This window comes from Orcinus orca, chromosome 4, assembly GCF_937001465.1.
Source record: "Orcinus orca chromosome 4, mOrcOrc1.1, whole genome shotgun sequence".
Taxonomy (NCBI): Eukaryota; Metazoa; Chordata; class Mammalia; order Artiodactyla; family Delphinidae; genus Orcinus; species Orcinus orca.
In genome coordinates, this window is record NC_064562.1 from 107,161,043 (window position 1) to 107,178,628 (window position 17,586).

The window sequence follows — 17,586 nt, forward strand, 5'->3', positions numbered from 1 at the left end:
ACAGAAACAATTACCTCATTCATCTCCTAACTTCCTTGAGATTAGTAAGTGTCAAGTATTATTACCCCTATTTTTCAGATGAAGAAATTGGATCTCCTAGTGCAACCTTCTCTTCAACTGCCTTATTATTTTTTAATACCACCAGGAATTTGATGGATGTCCTGCAGAAAATGCAATTAGAGGCAGCATTTCTGGTGAAGGAACGCAGGTCACCAAGTTTTCAGTTCTATATTCAAGACAGGATGAGTTTTAAGAAGGCTAACTGAGGGGGCAGGGAAGGAAATAAAAATTGCTCTGCAAAGTGAAACAAATGTCCTGTAACTGAAGGTTACACAGTTAGACACACGCAGTAAGTGAAGTAGTCTAGTTATTTACTGGAGCCATTACGAGTGCAGTAAGGAAGTCAGAATGTCAGACCCAGGAGGTAGACAGATGGACATGTGCTTACATCCTGGTCCTGCCACTTATAAGCTACATGCATCTCCCTATACTTAATGGCCTCACATGTGATTTGTCTATCATAATATTATCTGACACATGGAGTTCTTGTAAAGATTAAATGATACAATCCTTACATAATACTTGGCACATAGAAAGTTCTTGTTACTGTTGTTAAAGGCCTCAGTCGTAGGCTTTATTTATCTCCACCTTTCCTTAGGGCAAGATCATGTTCAAGTGAGGTCTAAAGGACTTTTCTGTTTTAATTGTTTAATTCTTCATATTTACGTTCCTCATTGGCTTGTAAGTTTTATGAGAGCAGAAACTAGGTTTGTTTTTGACACTGCTTAGTAGGTGAACACTGAATATTTCTAGAATGAAACTTAGGTTAGATTACCTCACTAAAGACTTCGCTCAAAATCTTTCCCTTCTGCCTATTTCATGCTAAGTAAAAGCCAAAGTTCTTATAACACACTATGAGACTCTAGGATTTTATACTAAAAGGAGCTGAGTAAAGTGAAGAAAAGGAAGCAGTTTTTAATTTTCTTGAAAAAATCCTCTCAAGCATGTTGTTAAAGGGCAGTAGTCCGGTAACTGGCCAATCATAAAATGAACAGGGTAGCCTAGGCTATACTAAAATTAATGTGACTGGGGTAGTGGAGGGGCAGAAAGATTCATTATATAATAAAGACTCTGTTTGCCAAGAAAATAAACTTTATAATCTCAAATCTTATTATAACTCAATTTATAAATTGCATTTGTGGTTTCTTGTCTTCAGAAGACTCAACTTCACTCAATTATAACTAACTTTCTAATTTAAAATACATGATTGACTAATCCCAAAGGAAAATTTGAAGTTATACAATGCTTAATCATTCAAACACTTAAAAATATATTTTAAAAAATTTTTTTAACATCTTTATTGGAGTATAATTGTTTTACAATGGTGTGTTAGCTTCTGCTGTATAACAAAGTGAATCAGCTCTACATATACATATATCCCCATATCCCCTCCCTCTTGCGTCTCCCTCCCACCCTCCCTATCCCACCCCTCTAAGTGGTCACCAAGCAACGAGCTGATCTCCCTGTGCTATGCGGCTGCTTGCCACTAGCTATCTATTTTAAATGGGTTATTTGTGTTAGCTTGAAGAAAAGAAATAGCACAGTTGGATTTAGGTTTAATTCATATTTATGATACAATTATTATTAAAGGGGCAACACTCAAGATAGAGATTTGGAGGATGCTTTAATTGCTGTTATATCATAAAAAGGTACTGCTATCATTTTTGAAATATTCCTTCTTGAGTTGGGTGCTGAGCATTAAACACATTTCAGGAGGAGAACATTATCAAGCCAGGATCTATGTATATGTAACCTCATTTCAACCTCCTAACACCCCAGGACATAGCAAAGGCTGACATTACTATCATTCCCGTGATACAGGTGAGATCAAAGAGGCGCATGAGTTTAAGTTACTTACCCAAAGTCTTACGAACAAAAAGTGGCAGAACTTATTCAAACCAGTTCTTTCTGACTCCAAAGCTGCAAGTCTTTCCGCTACAAATGTTGCCCAAATTACTTCCATTTCTTACGTTACATTTTTTTATGTTGGTACATTTTTTATGTTGCTTTATCACACAAGATGAGACCTAGCCCCTTGAATTTTTAAGTGCACCACAGAGCGCTATGTTGTACAGCAGATCCCCAGACCTACTTCAACTTGGGTTAAGTGGAAGTTCATACCAGCTGAACATCATCTCCCCATCCCCTTCCCCCAGCCCCTAGCAACCAACAATCTACTCTCTGTTTCTGTGAGCTTGACTATTCTTGATGCCTCCTCTCAGTGGAACCATGTCCTGCGACTGGCTTATTTCACTTTGCCTAATGCCCTCAAGGTTCATCCATGTTGTCACACATGGCAAGATTCCCTTCTTTTTTTTAAGCTGAATAATATTCTATCGTACGCAAATATTTATATTTTAGCTCCCTGACTCATCTCTCCTACTAATTACAGCTATTTTTAAATACCAGTTTTTGAAACAAATTTGCACAATTTACATCAATGACAGTGGAATGACCTCAATGACTGCACATTGCTCTGTGGGAACGGACCTTACCAGTTGCTAATCCAGCATGACCAGATCATTTGTCATCTAAACCAGAACATTTCTGAACACAAAAAGGGGCTGCTAACGAATGGGATGTTAGGACAACGCATAAGCTGTCACTGTCCTGAGCAAACCAGGAGGTCTTGTCACCCTACTTATAGGGAACTCCAGATAACTTCCCAACTCCCACACGAAAGATCTCACCACATAAGCAGTTTTGGCAATCTATGCAGAGGAACAAAGGACAATTGGGCTTCAGTGATGAATCTTAAAGGATCCCAAAGAAAGTGGATGCCTTTACCATGTTGTTATTTTCTGCTAACATCCTCTGGCTAGTATTGCCAATAGAGCAGGGCAGAAACGTGAACAAACACAAGCACTCAGTACTGGTTTGGAAAGCGTTAGAGCTTTTGACAATCTAGGTGTTTACTGAAATTCGCCTAGCAATAACTTACAATGATTATCCTATACTCAGCTGACTAAAACTCTCTCTAAATGTTTCATGATGCACACACTCAACACAGAGGTAAAGAAGATCAAATGGGACCCTGTCTTGTTTGAGAGAGAGACTGAGTCAGAGGCAGAGAGACAGACAGAGATAGAGCAGAGATACAGAAAGGAGAAATACAAAGACACCTAGAAGAACAAAGACAGACATAGAGACAGAGATGGAGACAGACATAAGGAAGCAAGAGACACTGAAGAAAGTGAGAGATAAATCTAAAGGAGACAGAGGCAGGGAGAAACAGGAGAGAGACAAAGAGGTTGACAGAGCAGCACTCGTTTTATGAGAAACAGGTGTCTTCAAATGGCAGCTCTGAGTCAAATTTACTCTATTTACATTTAGATTCTATAGATTATTGCCAGCAAATTCAAGCACTTTCTGGCTCCCTCTTCTGGATTAACTGATAAAGAAGGTAACTTGTTTCTCAACCAGGCAAAACAAAGCAGGTGGGTTAGGAAGGTCAGTGTGATACCTCCAAATTCATAGTTACAAAATTAAATGTAGATATTTCCCCCTGATTTTCAGTCACTGACCCTGCTGCTACCCTTCATACATGATGTCTTTCACTGCAAAGTAAAGGAGCCGTTACAGTGGAGGATTCCTGGATTGAATGTCAATATTATGACACAGTATGAGTGTGTTTCGTGTTTGGTAATTGCAATCATTGTTGCTTTTGTTATGGTTATCCATTTACAATGCTCGGTGTCAGTTGATTTATCTCTTGTAAAAATAAAATACAGTCTGTGTGTGTGAAAAAAAAAAAAAAGTGAATGATTACAATTGCGGGCTGACTGCAGCCTCCGATAACAATTGGTGCAGGTTGACAGCAATTTTCAGCAAGAATCATCACCAGAGTACAAACTGTCTGGGGCCCTGCTTCTTCAGAAATAAATTTGAAAAGGCAAAATGAACTCTGTGTGTGTGTATGTGTGTGTGGTGTGTGTGTGTGTGTGTGTGTGTGTGTGTGTGTGTGTGTGTTTATGAGCCCCAAACCCATTTAAAAAATAGACTTGTGAGTGGTAAGTTCCCATTTGCGACCAGTGAAGCATGTGCTTCCTAGCCCAGCACCAAGTCACTGCTCATGAATCAGCTTGTCACCGATTCAAAGGAGATACACAGGCAGGATCGCCGTGCCACTGCAATGCCCGGTGATTTTGTCATAGTTATTGATTCATGGAAGACACCATGTCTGTGGAAACGTTATTAGCCATTTTCCTCCACCAGACATCCACAGGCTTAGGATCCAGAAAGAAAAACATCGTCCATAATTCAAAAGCACAAGATGGAAGCTTGAACAGGGCTGTGAATTCTGGGGCAGGAGCCTTTATTCCTATGCAAAGCCACAGGAAATACTCGTTTTTGCTGTCAGCTATCCTAGAAAAAGGAGGAAGATACAAGCGTAATTCTCATTATGGTGAAATTACCATTTCTATTACCATGATAGTTACTTATTAAATTCATAATTCATGGACCATCACTCATCCCTGAAGCCTGACTTTTACACGTAATGGCATTTCTTTGTGTAACAGGAAAAGCAGTCTGTGAAGAATGACCACTTGCATATACACCTTTGAGATGTGGAAGGGTCAGAAATACAGAGCAACCAGAGTGATGATGGGCTGATTGGTTCTCCGTAAAGTCAGGCTTTGTAAGATGAAACCTTTCCCATTGGTAAAAATGAATGCACTTTCATTCAGTTATATCATGATTTAAAGTGGCCTACTTACTTGCACACTTACTTTTTATTCTTTGGTTTGTATTCCTTTCTTTCATGATTTCTGAAGCACTAGGACGCTAGTAGACTGGAGTAACTTCTAGTTGCAGGGATAAGGGAGTTGACTTAATTTTGATTTGTAAGGCAATAAATTTGTTATAGATTATTGGATTCAGCAGTTTATATAGCCAATTAATTTACGGCATTCATCTGTCCATTATAGGTGTCAATAAATACTAATTGAATAAATTAATAAATGAGTAAGATTAATCACTCAATAAATATATATATATATTAGTGCCTAATATATGTAATACACTGTGGTAGTTGCTAATAATCAAAATAGGGTAAGAAACTTTCTCAGCTCATTAGGTATTTTTGCTAAAATATCACTCCAATGAAACCTCCCTGGCCACCACATTTAAAATTACAAGGCTTGGGCTTCCCTGGTGGCGCAGTGGTTGAGAGTCCGCCTGCCGATGCAGGGGGACACGGGTTCGTGCCCTGGTCCAGGAAGATCCCACATGCCACGGAGCGGCTGGGCCCGTGAGCCGTGGCTGCTGAGCCTGCGCGTCTGGAGCCTGTGCTCCGCAACGGGAGAGGCCGCGGCAGTGAGAGGCCCACGTACCGCAAAAAAAAAAAAAAAAAAAATTACAAGTCTTCCTCATCCCACCTCCCAACCTGTTCCCCAGTAGGCCTCAGCCCTGCTTTCAATCTGACAAACTTTATATTTTGCTATTTATTTTTGTTTATTACTTCTTCTTCCCTGACTCTAATGTAAGATCGATTAAAGCCAGAATTTTTGTCTGGTTTATTCACTGAAGTATTCCCATCGCCTGGGATAGTACAAAGCACAGTGAAGGCATTCAATAAATGTTTTTTGAAAAAGTGAAATAAGGAACGAATAGAATTCGTCCCTCAGAGAATGCAGGTTTAATAAAAGAAACGAATAAATCAGTCATGTAATACAATAGGTGTTACCATCAGTGTAGATGGTTAGACCTCAGAGAACAGGGACGTTTTCTTATATGACCACTGTGTATACACAATTCTACAACAAACACTATTTACAATATATGCATTATAATAAGTGCTTTTTAAATAAAAGAATAAATAAATATGTATGTGATGCAATTAATCTATCAAAGAGTATTTGGTTTCTATGGGGGTAAATTGCCCTCCAGACTAAGGCATTTTGCTGCTGGAGCTACCTTCACCATCAATCTTCTTTCAGTGTTATTGGCTGGGGAATGCAGTCTATAGCATCCTTAGTAGAGTGCCTTCACACACAGCTGTCCAGTTGGAGTGTGGGAAGGACATTGCTTCACATGCTGCGAGGATGTATACCCCCATGCAGATTCCAAATGCATCTGCCAGTTACAGACATGCAGCCAATCTGCACATTTTGAGACCGTGTCACAAGACATAGAGTCTGATTTCATGCTTTCATTAGATATTGATTGAATGCTCTTTATATTTTAGGAACTGTGGAAAGTAATGGGGATACAGTAGTGAATAAAAAAGATTGGGTTTCTGGTTTCATGATGTGGTTGAGTGTAAGTCTGCTGTCTTACATATTCTCCTTGCTTCTCTGTTCTTCTGTGCCTGACTTCTTTGGGGTGAACCAAATATTTTTGATATTACATTTTAATTCCTCAGTTGGAATTTTGACTGCCCTTCCTTTTATTATTTTCATTTGTTTTCCTAGCACCTAGCAATTGTAATCTGTCTTCTTCTCTTATTCAGACTACTTACAGTTAATATTGTCCCACTTTGTGTAAAATGTACAACAGTAAAATTTCATTTACTTTCCCCCATACTTTATGCTATTATTGTCAGAAATGTAATATCTACAAATGAAATAAACCCCACAATATTTTTTGGTTGTTTTAAACAAACGAAATAAGAGGAAAATGAGATAATATTTTATATTTATTCACGTATTTTCAATTTCCAGTGCTCTTTATTTCTACCTGTACATCTAACTTTTCATATCATGTAATTTCCTTTCAGCCTGAAGAAATTCCTTTATAATTGCTGGTAATAGAGGTCTAGTAGCTATGATTTCTCTCAGCTTTAGTTTATCTGAAAATATCTTTATTTCATCTTTATTCTCAAAAAGCTATTTTCACTGAATATAGAATTCTGGGTTGAAAGTCTTTTTATTCCCCCCAGAACTTATTCCATTGTTTTCTGTCATCTATTTTTTCTGATGGAAAACCATTCTTACATTATTTAACCTCTATAACACATCTTTTTAGTCTGTTTTTTTTTTGAGAGTTTTCTAATTGTTTTCAATAACTTGATTATGACATGTCTATGTGATTCATCTTGTATTTATCTTGATTGAGGTTCAAGTTTCTTGGATATGTACATTGATGATTATAAACAAATTTGGAATGTTTTGGCCATTTATTTTTCTAATTTTTCTCTTCTATCTCATTTGGTTCTCTAATTACATTCATGTTAGACTATTTGATATTGTCTCACAAATCACTAAGGATCTGTTTATTTTTTAATCTCTTTTCCTCTCTGTTATTCAGATTGGATGATTTGTCTCTTTCTATCTCCATTCAAGCTCTTAACTCTTTTCTCAGTTGTCCCCAATCTGCTGTTAAGCCCATCTCAAAAAGCCCTTTCATTGTAGATATCTGGCTTTTCACATACAAAATTTCCATTTGGTTCCTTTTGTAATTTTATTTTCACTGCTAAAATGTTTACTTATTATGACTAATTTTTTCTTTAAAGTCCAACATCTGTGCCATCCTAGGGTCTGTTTCTATTGACTGCTTTTTAAAAAATCTTGAGTATGGGTCACATTTTTGTACTCCTTCACATGTCTACTAATGCTTGATGGACATTGTTATAGTACACTGTAAGGAGTTTAGATTGTGTTATCTTCTTTTAAAGTGTGTTGAGTATTCCTCTGGAAGGCTTTCCACAGTTGCTCGCACTTTTGGTGTTGCCAAGTTCAGTTCTGTTATATGTTAGGATAGGTCAATTTTGATTTTATACTTAGTTATAGGGTGTGGCTCTTACTCTGGGAAATGATACTTTCTCCAAAAGCATAGTCTTTCTGAGCTCTCCAGTGCATGCCAGAGGTGCTCAATGCACAGTGCAATTTCTTTCCTTCTTTCTCTCTTTTTTTTTCTCTTCTTTTTTATTTTAATTTTTTTGTGGGGAGCCTCCCACATCTTGCAGCACTGTACGATTTCTGATACCTCCATTCAGTTCTCAGTCCTAGAGCAGCTTCTGCTTGCTGAGTATTATGAAGTCTGTCCCTGAGCGTGCATCACCCAGCCCTTGGTCAGTGACTGTATTAGTCAGTGTTTTCCGGAGAAACAGAACCAAGAGGATGTATACAGATAAACAGAAAGACACTTATTTTGAAAGATTGGCTCATTCAATTACAAAGGCTGAGAAGTCCCACAGTCTACCATCTGCAAGCTAGAGGCCCAGGAAAGCTGATGGTATAATTCCAGTCCAAACTCAAAGACCTGAGAACCAGGGGAGCCAATGTCTGAAGGCAGGAGAAAATAGACTTCTGAACTCAGGCAGAGAACAAATCCGCCTTCCTCTACTTTTTTGTTCTGTTCAAGCCCTCAACCTATTGGATGATGCCCACCAGTACTGATGAATGTGATCTTTTTTATTCAGTCTACCAATTAAATTGTTAATCTATTCTAGAAACATCCTCACAGACATACCCAGAGATAATGTTTTGCCAGCTATCTGGACAACCTTTAGCCCAGTTATGTTGACACATACAACTAACTATCACAATGGCCCACATTCATTTAATTTTCACACAGCTCCTCCCCTCTGACACACATAACAGTTCTCTCTTCTTCGGCACCTTGCCCTGCAAACTCCAGTCTCTGCCACCTCAGCACAGTGAGCATGCACTCCACCTCTCTGAACTCTTGAAAGAAAATGCACCCAGGCAGAGGGAGCTGGGCATTGTGGAGCTCACCTTTTGGGTTTTTCTCTCCAGTACCACTGTTCTACATTGCTTGTTGTTCAGTGCTTAAAAACAGTTGCCTCGTATACAGGCATACCTCATTTTATTGCACTTCACAGATACTGCTTTTTTTTTTTTTTTTTTACAAATTGAAGGTTTGTGGCAACACTGGGTTGTCAGATGATGGTACTGGGAAACAAAAAATGTATGTGACTCATTTTATTGTGGCATTCACTTTATTGCAGTGGCCTGAAACAGAATCTGCAATGTCTCTGAGGTACGCATGTAACTTGCCAGTTATATGGTTGCTTATGGTGAGATAATACTTCCAATAATATTTATTTATTCTCTAAAGGCTGGAGGTAGAAATCTTCAATCTTACATTGCAGTAGGGAAGACATGTCAAATACATAATTGTATCATCAATTGTTTTAATTATATTTGTGATAAGGCTATAAAGGAGAAACACAGGAAACTATAGGAGCATAGAGTAAAGCTGTTCATAACCTAGTTTGGTCTGCCATGTAAAGTTTTCCTCAGAAAGTGATTATTGAACTGAAATCTCAAGTATGACAGAGCAGAAGTTAACTAGGCCACAATGAAGTAAAACAACATTTCAGAGAGAGATAATAGCATGTGGAAAGGACCTGAGGGGTACACTGAAGGACTGAAAAAAATTAATATCTAACATTCACTGAGTGTATGTTAGGAACAGTCACTGTGCTAAATGCTTTATATATTATCTCATTAGATTCTAACAACATTATGAGGTAGATACTATTACTAATCCATTTTCTTGATGAGGAAACTGAGATTCAGAGAGATTAAATACTTATCCCAAATCACATAGCACTGGGATCTACCTAGGCTGTTTTATTACCATGCTGGAACACTCAGACACTATAAGGGGAAAAGAGCAGAATGGTCTGATAGCAGAGAAGGAAAGATGGGGAGGGAGAGGAAGGGAGAGCTAAAGCTCTCTTTAGCTTTTTAGCTAAAGCTCTCATTGAGAAGAAAACACAATAAAAACCACCGTATACAATTTACATTTAAATATATTCCTAAGAGAAGGAAATGTGAGGTCATTAGTGAAAAACCAGGTTGAAGTTAAGGTGAAGAGGCATGAGGAAATGGTCAACTGTTCCAGTATTACAAAGATCATCAAGCAGCATATCCATGAATGTGGCTTGTATTGCAATCTGCTGAAAAAGAGACAAATATCCTGGCCTGGCCTTCATGGAGATTATATTTTATTGATTCTGATAATAGATTATTGTTGAAAAGGGCCTCCTATAAATTATAACCATGCAAAGGCAGCAAGATAATTTTTTTTTTTTCTTTATGTATGTGTTTCTCATTCCTACTCACTTCTCTCTTAGGGGAAGAGAAAATCACAAAAAACAAAAATGTCAAATCTCAGCTATTCATTTTCAAAAGAAAAAAAAATATATATATATATATATTCCTAAAAGGGATTTAAAAAATATGTTTTGACAACCAAGATCTTTAGTATAAAGTCTTCGTTTGTTTTATAAAGAAAAGACAGACACCCTGAGAAGTTTAATAATCTGCCCAAGGTCACTACTAAAATCTAAGACTTTTAACTACTGACTGAAAACACCAACCTGTAAAATTTGTAGCCCCAAGTACAGTTCAGAAGATGCTCCAGGGAAGATCATCATTAATTACCAAATTGGAGATGGGGACACAGAATGTAACGTTAATACTTAAGTACCTGGGAAGCAGAAAGGCCTGAGGGTCCAGGAAGCTGTCACAGAGAGAGTGAGCTTGGCAGATTTCAGAATTTAAGGGAAAAGGAGGAAATCAAGCAACCAGCAAATATTTCTTGAGCGTCTGCCGCATGCCAGTTTCAGGCATGTTTGTAGAGTTGGACTAGACAACAAGAAATCAAATCTGAAGCAAAGCAGCTGGGTAGGAGGTAACACTCGTCTCTCTCCTACTGCAGATGGCTGGTAGAACCTTCTCTCTCTAACTCCTTGTCAGGATAGGGTCTCAATCAGCAAGAGGGGACGATACTCAGAGCAATGGGGTGTGATACAGGGGCAATAGAGAAGATAGAGCAGAGGAGGGAGGTGGGTCCTTCTTCTCTCGGGAAGGCTGCAAACACGACAGGGAAAGTTTATCAAGGCAAGTGTGTTTGAACGGAGTTTTGAAGGCTGCACGAGCAGGTAGAAGTTGATAAGTGGTGAAGGACCCACCAGACTGCACATACAGTGGCACAGAGGTTTGAAAGAACATGAATGGAAGAAGCAGAATGTCCCGCTTGAGAAACTAAAGCAAAATCATCATGCTCCAGACACATTTACAAAGGAGAGGACACTTAGATGGACATGTCTCCTTAGAAATATACAAAGAAGCCAACTAGACTCTGTTTTATGTAAATCAGACTTATTTCACAAGTTTAAAAGCTCCCTTAGATACTAATCTAGGAAATGAAATCAGGTCTTCTTTTGGTATTGAAAGTGAATCTATTCACTCATTTGTCAGACATTTATTGATCTCTTCTTATGTGCCAGACTCTCAACCAGCACTTGGCATATCAAGTAAGCAAGATATTTCACACCATATGTGTCAAGGGGAGAGGAGGGACCTGTTGTGTGAGTTTCAACAAAGGCGAGAAGGGTGGCGTGGCCGGTGGCTGATGGTCTAAGACAGGGAGGGTGGTGGACAATGCTGTAAGAGTGAGACAGGGCCAGATCATGCAGGGATTGGGGTCCGTGCTAGAAAGCGTGGATTTTTTTCATGAAGGTTTTAGGGGGCTTTCAAGTATGTAAATGATCTGATGTGATTTTCGTAGCTACTAGTTTGCCGTCAGCCCAACACAAGAGATCTATCAGGTTTTTTAGCCAGTGGACACCAATGGTAGGATGAACAGCTCCAAAGGGAAATAGATCAGTAGCCTTGCAGTTAGGACTCTTTATAATTCCGAGATGGGAATTATAAAGTAGAAAAGCAACAAGAGATACATTTGCCATGTTCATATTATAAAGATGGTCTAACCTTGATTTAAATTGGTCCTTTTGCTGTTGCTTTATACTTAGGGAAGCAATATATACAGCAACATGCAAATTCAGCCTTCTGGTCACTCAGAGTGGGCAAGTTGAGGCTGAGCTGAACAAGTGTGACTCCTGACACCAATAGTTTTTCAAGCGCTTGCTAGCTTGCCCACTGGGTCACTACTGATTTTTCTTGAGTCGTCTCCAGCTATCTGAAGTCACAGATACTGCTCCGTCTACTCCTGGGTTAATGTTCTGTGAATACACCTTGTTTCTTTTGGAATCACTCTGTTTGAATGAGCCCCATCCATTAATGTCCACATGTGAATATGTGAAGGATGTCCCATCTCTGGGCACGTCAGCTTATGCTAATGAAGCTGTGTAAGAAGGACATCTATTTTCTCACTTTCAGGGAAGGCAAAAGTACTAACAGATGATTGCGATGTGAATGATTTATACAGAGCACCCACTCCTCTGGAATCAAAGATGGGGAGCAATGCATGCACAAAATTGTCACGTGGGCCCTTAATACTGGTTTCAATATTGAAATTTCAATCCAGTTAACTCTTTTAGTGATATTTGTTGTATTCCCAATTTAAGACCAAAAGAAGCCAGCAAATTTTATTTTTTCCACTCAGAAGATATATTTGCATGATTCTTTTTTCATGGGGTAATCGTGATCTAATGCAACATAAAGGAAACCTAAAAAGTGAGAAAAGCAAAGGGAAAACAAGGATTTAATTTTTTCCTTCTGGGATCCCAACCCTCTGCCTGAGCGGATGGCTGCTCCCAGATCCTGCCTGCCCGGCGTCTGCTGACACACCCTGCAGCATGCCTGAGTTTCTCTCTGCAGACAGCATTAACAGAACCCATCCCGTATCTTCTAGGTTTCCTCTACACTCAGAACAGCACCAAGCGCAGCATTAAAGAGCGGCTCATGAAGCTCTTGCCCTGCTCAGCTGCCAAAACGTCGTCTCCTGCTGTTCAAAGCAAGTTTGTTTGTTTGTTTTTCTCCCCCAAACTTCGCTTGTTTTGTTTGTTTAGGTCTGCATGCATTGCAGTTCTCTGCTTCTAAAAAGAATCCATATATTATATTCTGCAAAAGTAACTCTATTAATGTACCCGTGTTTACCTAAATACCCAGGGGAACCTCTGTGCAGTTGTGAGGCACTTCCCATTCAGCAGACTGACAGCACAGTGCTAGTGACAGGAGTCTGGGCTTCAAAACATTTGGAAATTTTTGGTTTTTTTGGTTTTTTTTTTGTTTGTTTGTTTTGTTTTGTTTTTTATTTTAGAGGGTAGGTATTATCATTTTAATTTTACAGATCAAAAATTTAATACCAGAGAGATTAAGCAAATAGCCCAAGATCACCTAATTTGTTCGATATGTAGCTAATATTTGATTCCTGGCAGCTGTGTTCTATTGTCTGCACACTTATCCACCATGTGATTTTTTTTTTTTTTAACATCTTTATTGGAGTATGATCTGAGGTGTAGGGACGCGGCTCAGATAACTCTAGGGATTCCCATTGCCTAAATTGTTAGCAGAGCAGCTGTGCACTTTAAACTGCAATGCCTCGTAAATTTTCTGATTCACATACACGTATTTGTTGTGTAATTTAGATACTGCCAAACATCAGAAATGTTACTAGGTTTGAAAAACTACTATAAAGTGGAAAACATTTACCAAATATGACTTTTCTTCTCTGCCCACTCTTTTCCTGTATCATCAGGGGTCTCTAGGAAAACAAAACCAATACATGCAGGTCTTTCTTAGCTTACGTCCTGATAAACCCATCGTAAGTTGAAAATATTTTAAGTCAGAAATGCATTTAATACACCTGACCTACTGAACATTGTAGCTTAGACTAGCTTACCTCAGATGTGCTCAGAACACTTCCATTAGCCTACGGTTGGGCAAAATCATCTAACACAAAGCTTATTTTATAATAAAGTGTTGAATATCTCTTGTACTTTATTAAGTACAGTACTGAAAGTGAAAAGCAGAATGGTTGTCTGGGTGCACAAGAGACGTAAGCATATCGGTTGTTTACCCTCGTGAGCAATGGCTAACTGGGAGCTATGGGTTGCTGCCGCTGCCCAGCATCATGAGAGAGGATCTACCAGGTTGCGTATCACCAGCCCAGGGAAAAGACCAAAATTCGAAGTACAGCTTCTACTGAATGCGTTTCACTTTTGCACCATTTGAAAAGTTGAAAAATCGTAAGTCAAACCATCCAAAGTCCGGGACCATCTGTATACATATACATACACCTACACATGTGCATACACATACACAGGCAAACATATATATATATAAAGGGATTTATTTTAAGGAATTGGCTCACATGACTGTGGGAGCTGCCATGTCCAAAATTCATAGGCCTAACAGGCTGGAAACTCAGGCAAAATTTGATACTGCAGTCCTGAGTGAGAATTCTCTTTTCAAGAAAACTCACTTTTTGCTTAAAGCCTTTCAACTGATTGGATGAAGCCCACGCACATTATCCAGGGTAATCTCTTAAAGTCATCTGATTACAGATGGTAACCAGGTCTACAGAATACCTTCCGAGCAACAGTTAGATTAGTATTTGATTAAAGAACTGGGTACTATAGCCTAGCCAAATTGATCCATCAGACTAATCATCACCTCTTCATCCTCTTTTTCTCCAATTTTGTGGCATTCTTAAGCAGTAGAATATAGAGGATATGTAAAGGGACACGCTCTATTTTGTAAAGATATCTTATGCGATTTATAGTGAACATTTACAAGCATTTTTTTTACATTTTACAATTTTTACATTTTTTTACATTACATTACATTTTTTTTACATTTACAGGCATTTACATTTACATTTATTTTTACATTCTTTCATGCACAATTTTTTTCTAGCATCAAACGTGTTAAAATCAGATAGAAAAGGTAGTGTTCTTTGCCAGTGAGGTAACAAACATTAACAAGCTAGGTGAGCTATTCCAGGTGTAGGGCTACAACCCATATCTTCAACTACTCTCTTTCTTTTCTGCTACATCATTTTGTAGGAACTGATGAACTCAATGAGTGATTAAAATATGTGAACGCTCTAAAATTCCACTAGTCTCGACAACACAGATAGAGAAAATATGGAACGTACCTCAGAGAACCCAGTATGTCCTGTCAAAAGTCCCAGAGTAGCATAGTAATTTATTTCAGTGGCACTGACCAAAGTTAATATATCATAATAATATTTTATTAATTCACTTATTCATTCAACGTATATTTATTATATGTCAGTTCCTGTTCCTGTGCTGGGAGATAGGGAAGTAAATACAACAGCCTTTAAAAAGCTTTGTCCTACTAGAACCTTCTGTGGGGAAAGAGGGCAGGACAAAATTATTTTTATCAGTAATAATCCTATGGACAAGAAAATACATAGTTAAGCTACATTGCTTTGATTTTTTTCCTTCATTGCACATACACACACACTATCTCACAAACAAAACATAACAGGCCATCAGCCTGGAAGGCCACAATTCAGAAAGATGCCAGAACCTTAATTCTACACGGTATTGAAGATGTAGACATTTTTATTGCTACTGTTCGTCAGTGAATGTTGCTTATTAGAGCCATTGCTTTTCCCCTTTCAAGTTGAAATAAAAATTGCCAATTTATCAGATATTTACCAAAACCAGAGTCATCTGTACAAAGTAGACAAGTAACATGTAACTTTCAGATGGATCTCTCTGCTTACTTAGGGAAGAACAAAATCGTTGTGCCTTGCTAGCACTCTTCCTTAATCAGTACTGCGGAAAGCCACACCTCTAAATAAGTGTTCACAGAGGATGGCAATGCAATTTTCAACTAAGTGTGAGGAAAAAGGACATTTCTTGAAAGGAAAAGAAAATAACAGAAGATACTAAAAAAATTAGGAGACTGACCTAAAAGCTAATATTTTTATAAAAATGGGATTTCACAAAACTGGCTGCTCTTGAACCCACACTAGATGTGGCCTAAGATTTGTGGACCCCCCAAAGGTCCACAGATATAAAACTCCCTCCGCCACTAGCCACCACTTTCCCTCTTATCCACCCATCGCAAGAGAACCCCAGCACGTCGAAGTAGATTACTTGAAAAGGAGACCACATTAATTCCATTGCTATATTAGAAACGTTTTTTTTTTAAATTAGATCCCTAACCATGTTCCGGGCCCTAAGCAGTTGGGCACAGGACTGAAAAGCTGATGTGAAAACATGAAACAGGAGGCAGGTGGTTGGAGACAGGACCCTAGGCCCCCAGGAGTAAAAGCATGGGGACCAAACATCTCCATGTGGGACCACAGAGAGCCCTCCAGTGAGGTTTGGCTTGACTGGGTGAGTTCCAGGCTTGAATCACCTGCACAGGGGCTGCAGAAATATTCTCCACGAGATCCTATGCAGCTTCAAAGCTAGAGAGCTGAAATTTAGTTTAATAAGAGGCCAATACTCATTCTAAATTCCATTTTCTTTTTTCAGGAAGGCAGAAATGACAGGGTTTTTCATTCCTCTTGGCAGGAATGTGAGATTTATCAATATTATGCAAATAACAAAAGAAAAAAAAATATTTTCTGTAGAGAAAAAGCAAACTTCTGCTGAGTTATAGAGCACTTGGATTCCCTAAACCAGAGAACCCAAGAGTTTGAAGGGAGCCTTCCCTCACGTCTGGTTCCCCGAAAGACTTCCTTTCTCATTACTAGGGAGCAGGCCTGCTTCTTTAAGAAAATAACCATTTGGTGATTGCCAGCTTTACAGAGCAATCTTCCTCATGCTGAGCCCAAAGCAGCCTTCCTTTAACTTCCAACGATAGTGGTCCTTGTCCTGCCCTTGGGAGAATCGTCCGGTCTGCTTCTTTTTCCCAGGGACAGGGTTCTGCCTCCTTCTCCTCTGGAGTTGAGAGGGTGAATCATTTTTTTTATAAAAGTCACTCATGGCATTATTTCATTCTTTTTAATGGCTGAGTAATATTCCGTTGTATATATGTACCACATCTTCTTTATCCATTCATCTGTCGATGGACATTTAGGTTGCTTCCATATCTTATATACAAAATAGAAACAGACTCACAAACTTAGAGAATGAACTTTTGATTACCGGGGGGAAGGGTGGAGGGAGGGTTATATTGGGATTTTGGGACTGACATGTACACATGGCTATATTTAAAATAGATAACCAACAAGCACCTACTGTATAGCCCAGGGAATTCTGCTCAATATTCTGTAATAACCTAAATGGGAAAAGAACCTGAAAAAGAATAGATACATGTATATGTATGACTGAATCACTTTGCTGTATGCCTGAAACTAACACAACAGTGTTAATCAACTATACTCCAATATAAAATAAAAAGTAAAAAAATATATACTTTTTAATAAATAAAGTCACTCATGTTCATGGCAGTAATTTGGAAAGTACAACACACAGCACATAACACACTCACACCACACAACACACAATCCTACTATGCTCCTGTACTTTGAAGTAACTACAAATAATAAGTAACATCTTTTTTTCATCCGTGTGTGCATTAATGATCCCATCCATACCAAATATTTATCCTTTTCTTACATTGCATACCTTCATAAGTATTAACCTTGTTATTAAAATGTAAATATTTTAATGGCAAACATAATATTCCATTGTATAGTTACAATATGTTGTATTTGACCGCATTCCCTGGCTTTTGAATATTTAAATTTTTTCCCTTTTTCTCTTTTCCCCCATAATATAAATAGCACTGAGATAAATATCTCTGTGTATATAATTATGTATGTCTTTTAGATTATTTTCTCCCAGATTTGAAATTATTGGATGCAAGAATTAATTTAAGT

At 38.4% G+C, this 17,586-nt stretch overlaps 1 protein-coding gene across 4 annotated transcripts in view; it reads left to right on the plus strand.

Moving 5' to 3' along the window:
- KCNIP4 (potassium voltage-gated channel interacting protein 4) overlaps window positions 1-17,586 on the plus strand; it is a 1,200,268-nt gene that overhangs the window by 1,051,912 nt on the left and 130,770 nt on the right. Inside the window, exon 2 of one of the 4 annotated variants that reach the window (XM_049708791.1) lies at window positions 12,631-12,736. The exons of the other annotated variants lie outside the window; for them this stretch is intronic. Within the exon in view, the coding sequence (XP_049564748.1) occupies window positions 12,631-12,736 (106 nt within the window). The remainder of the gene's footprint in view (window positions 1-12,630; window positions 12,737-17,586) is intronic. 4 annotated transcript variants of the gene reach the window in all.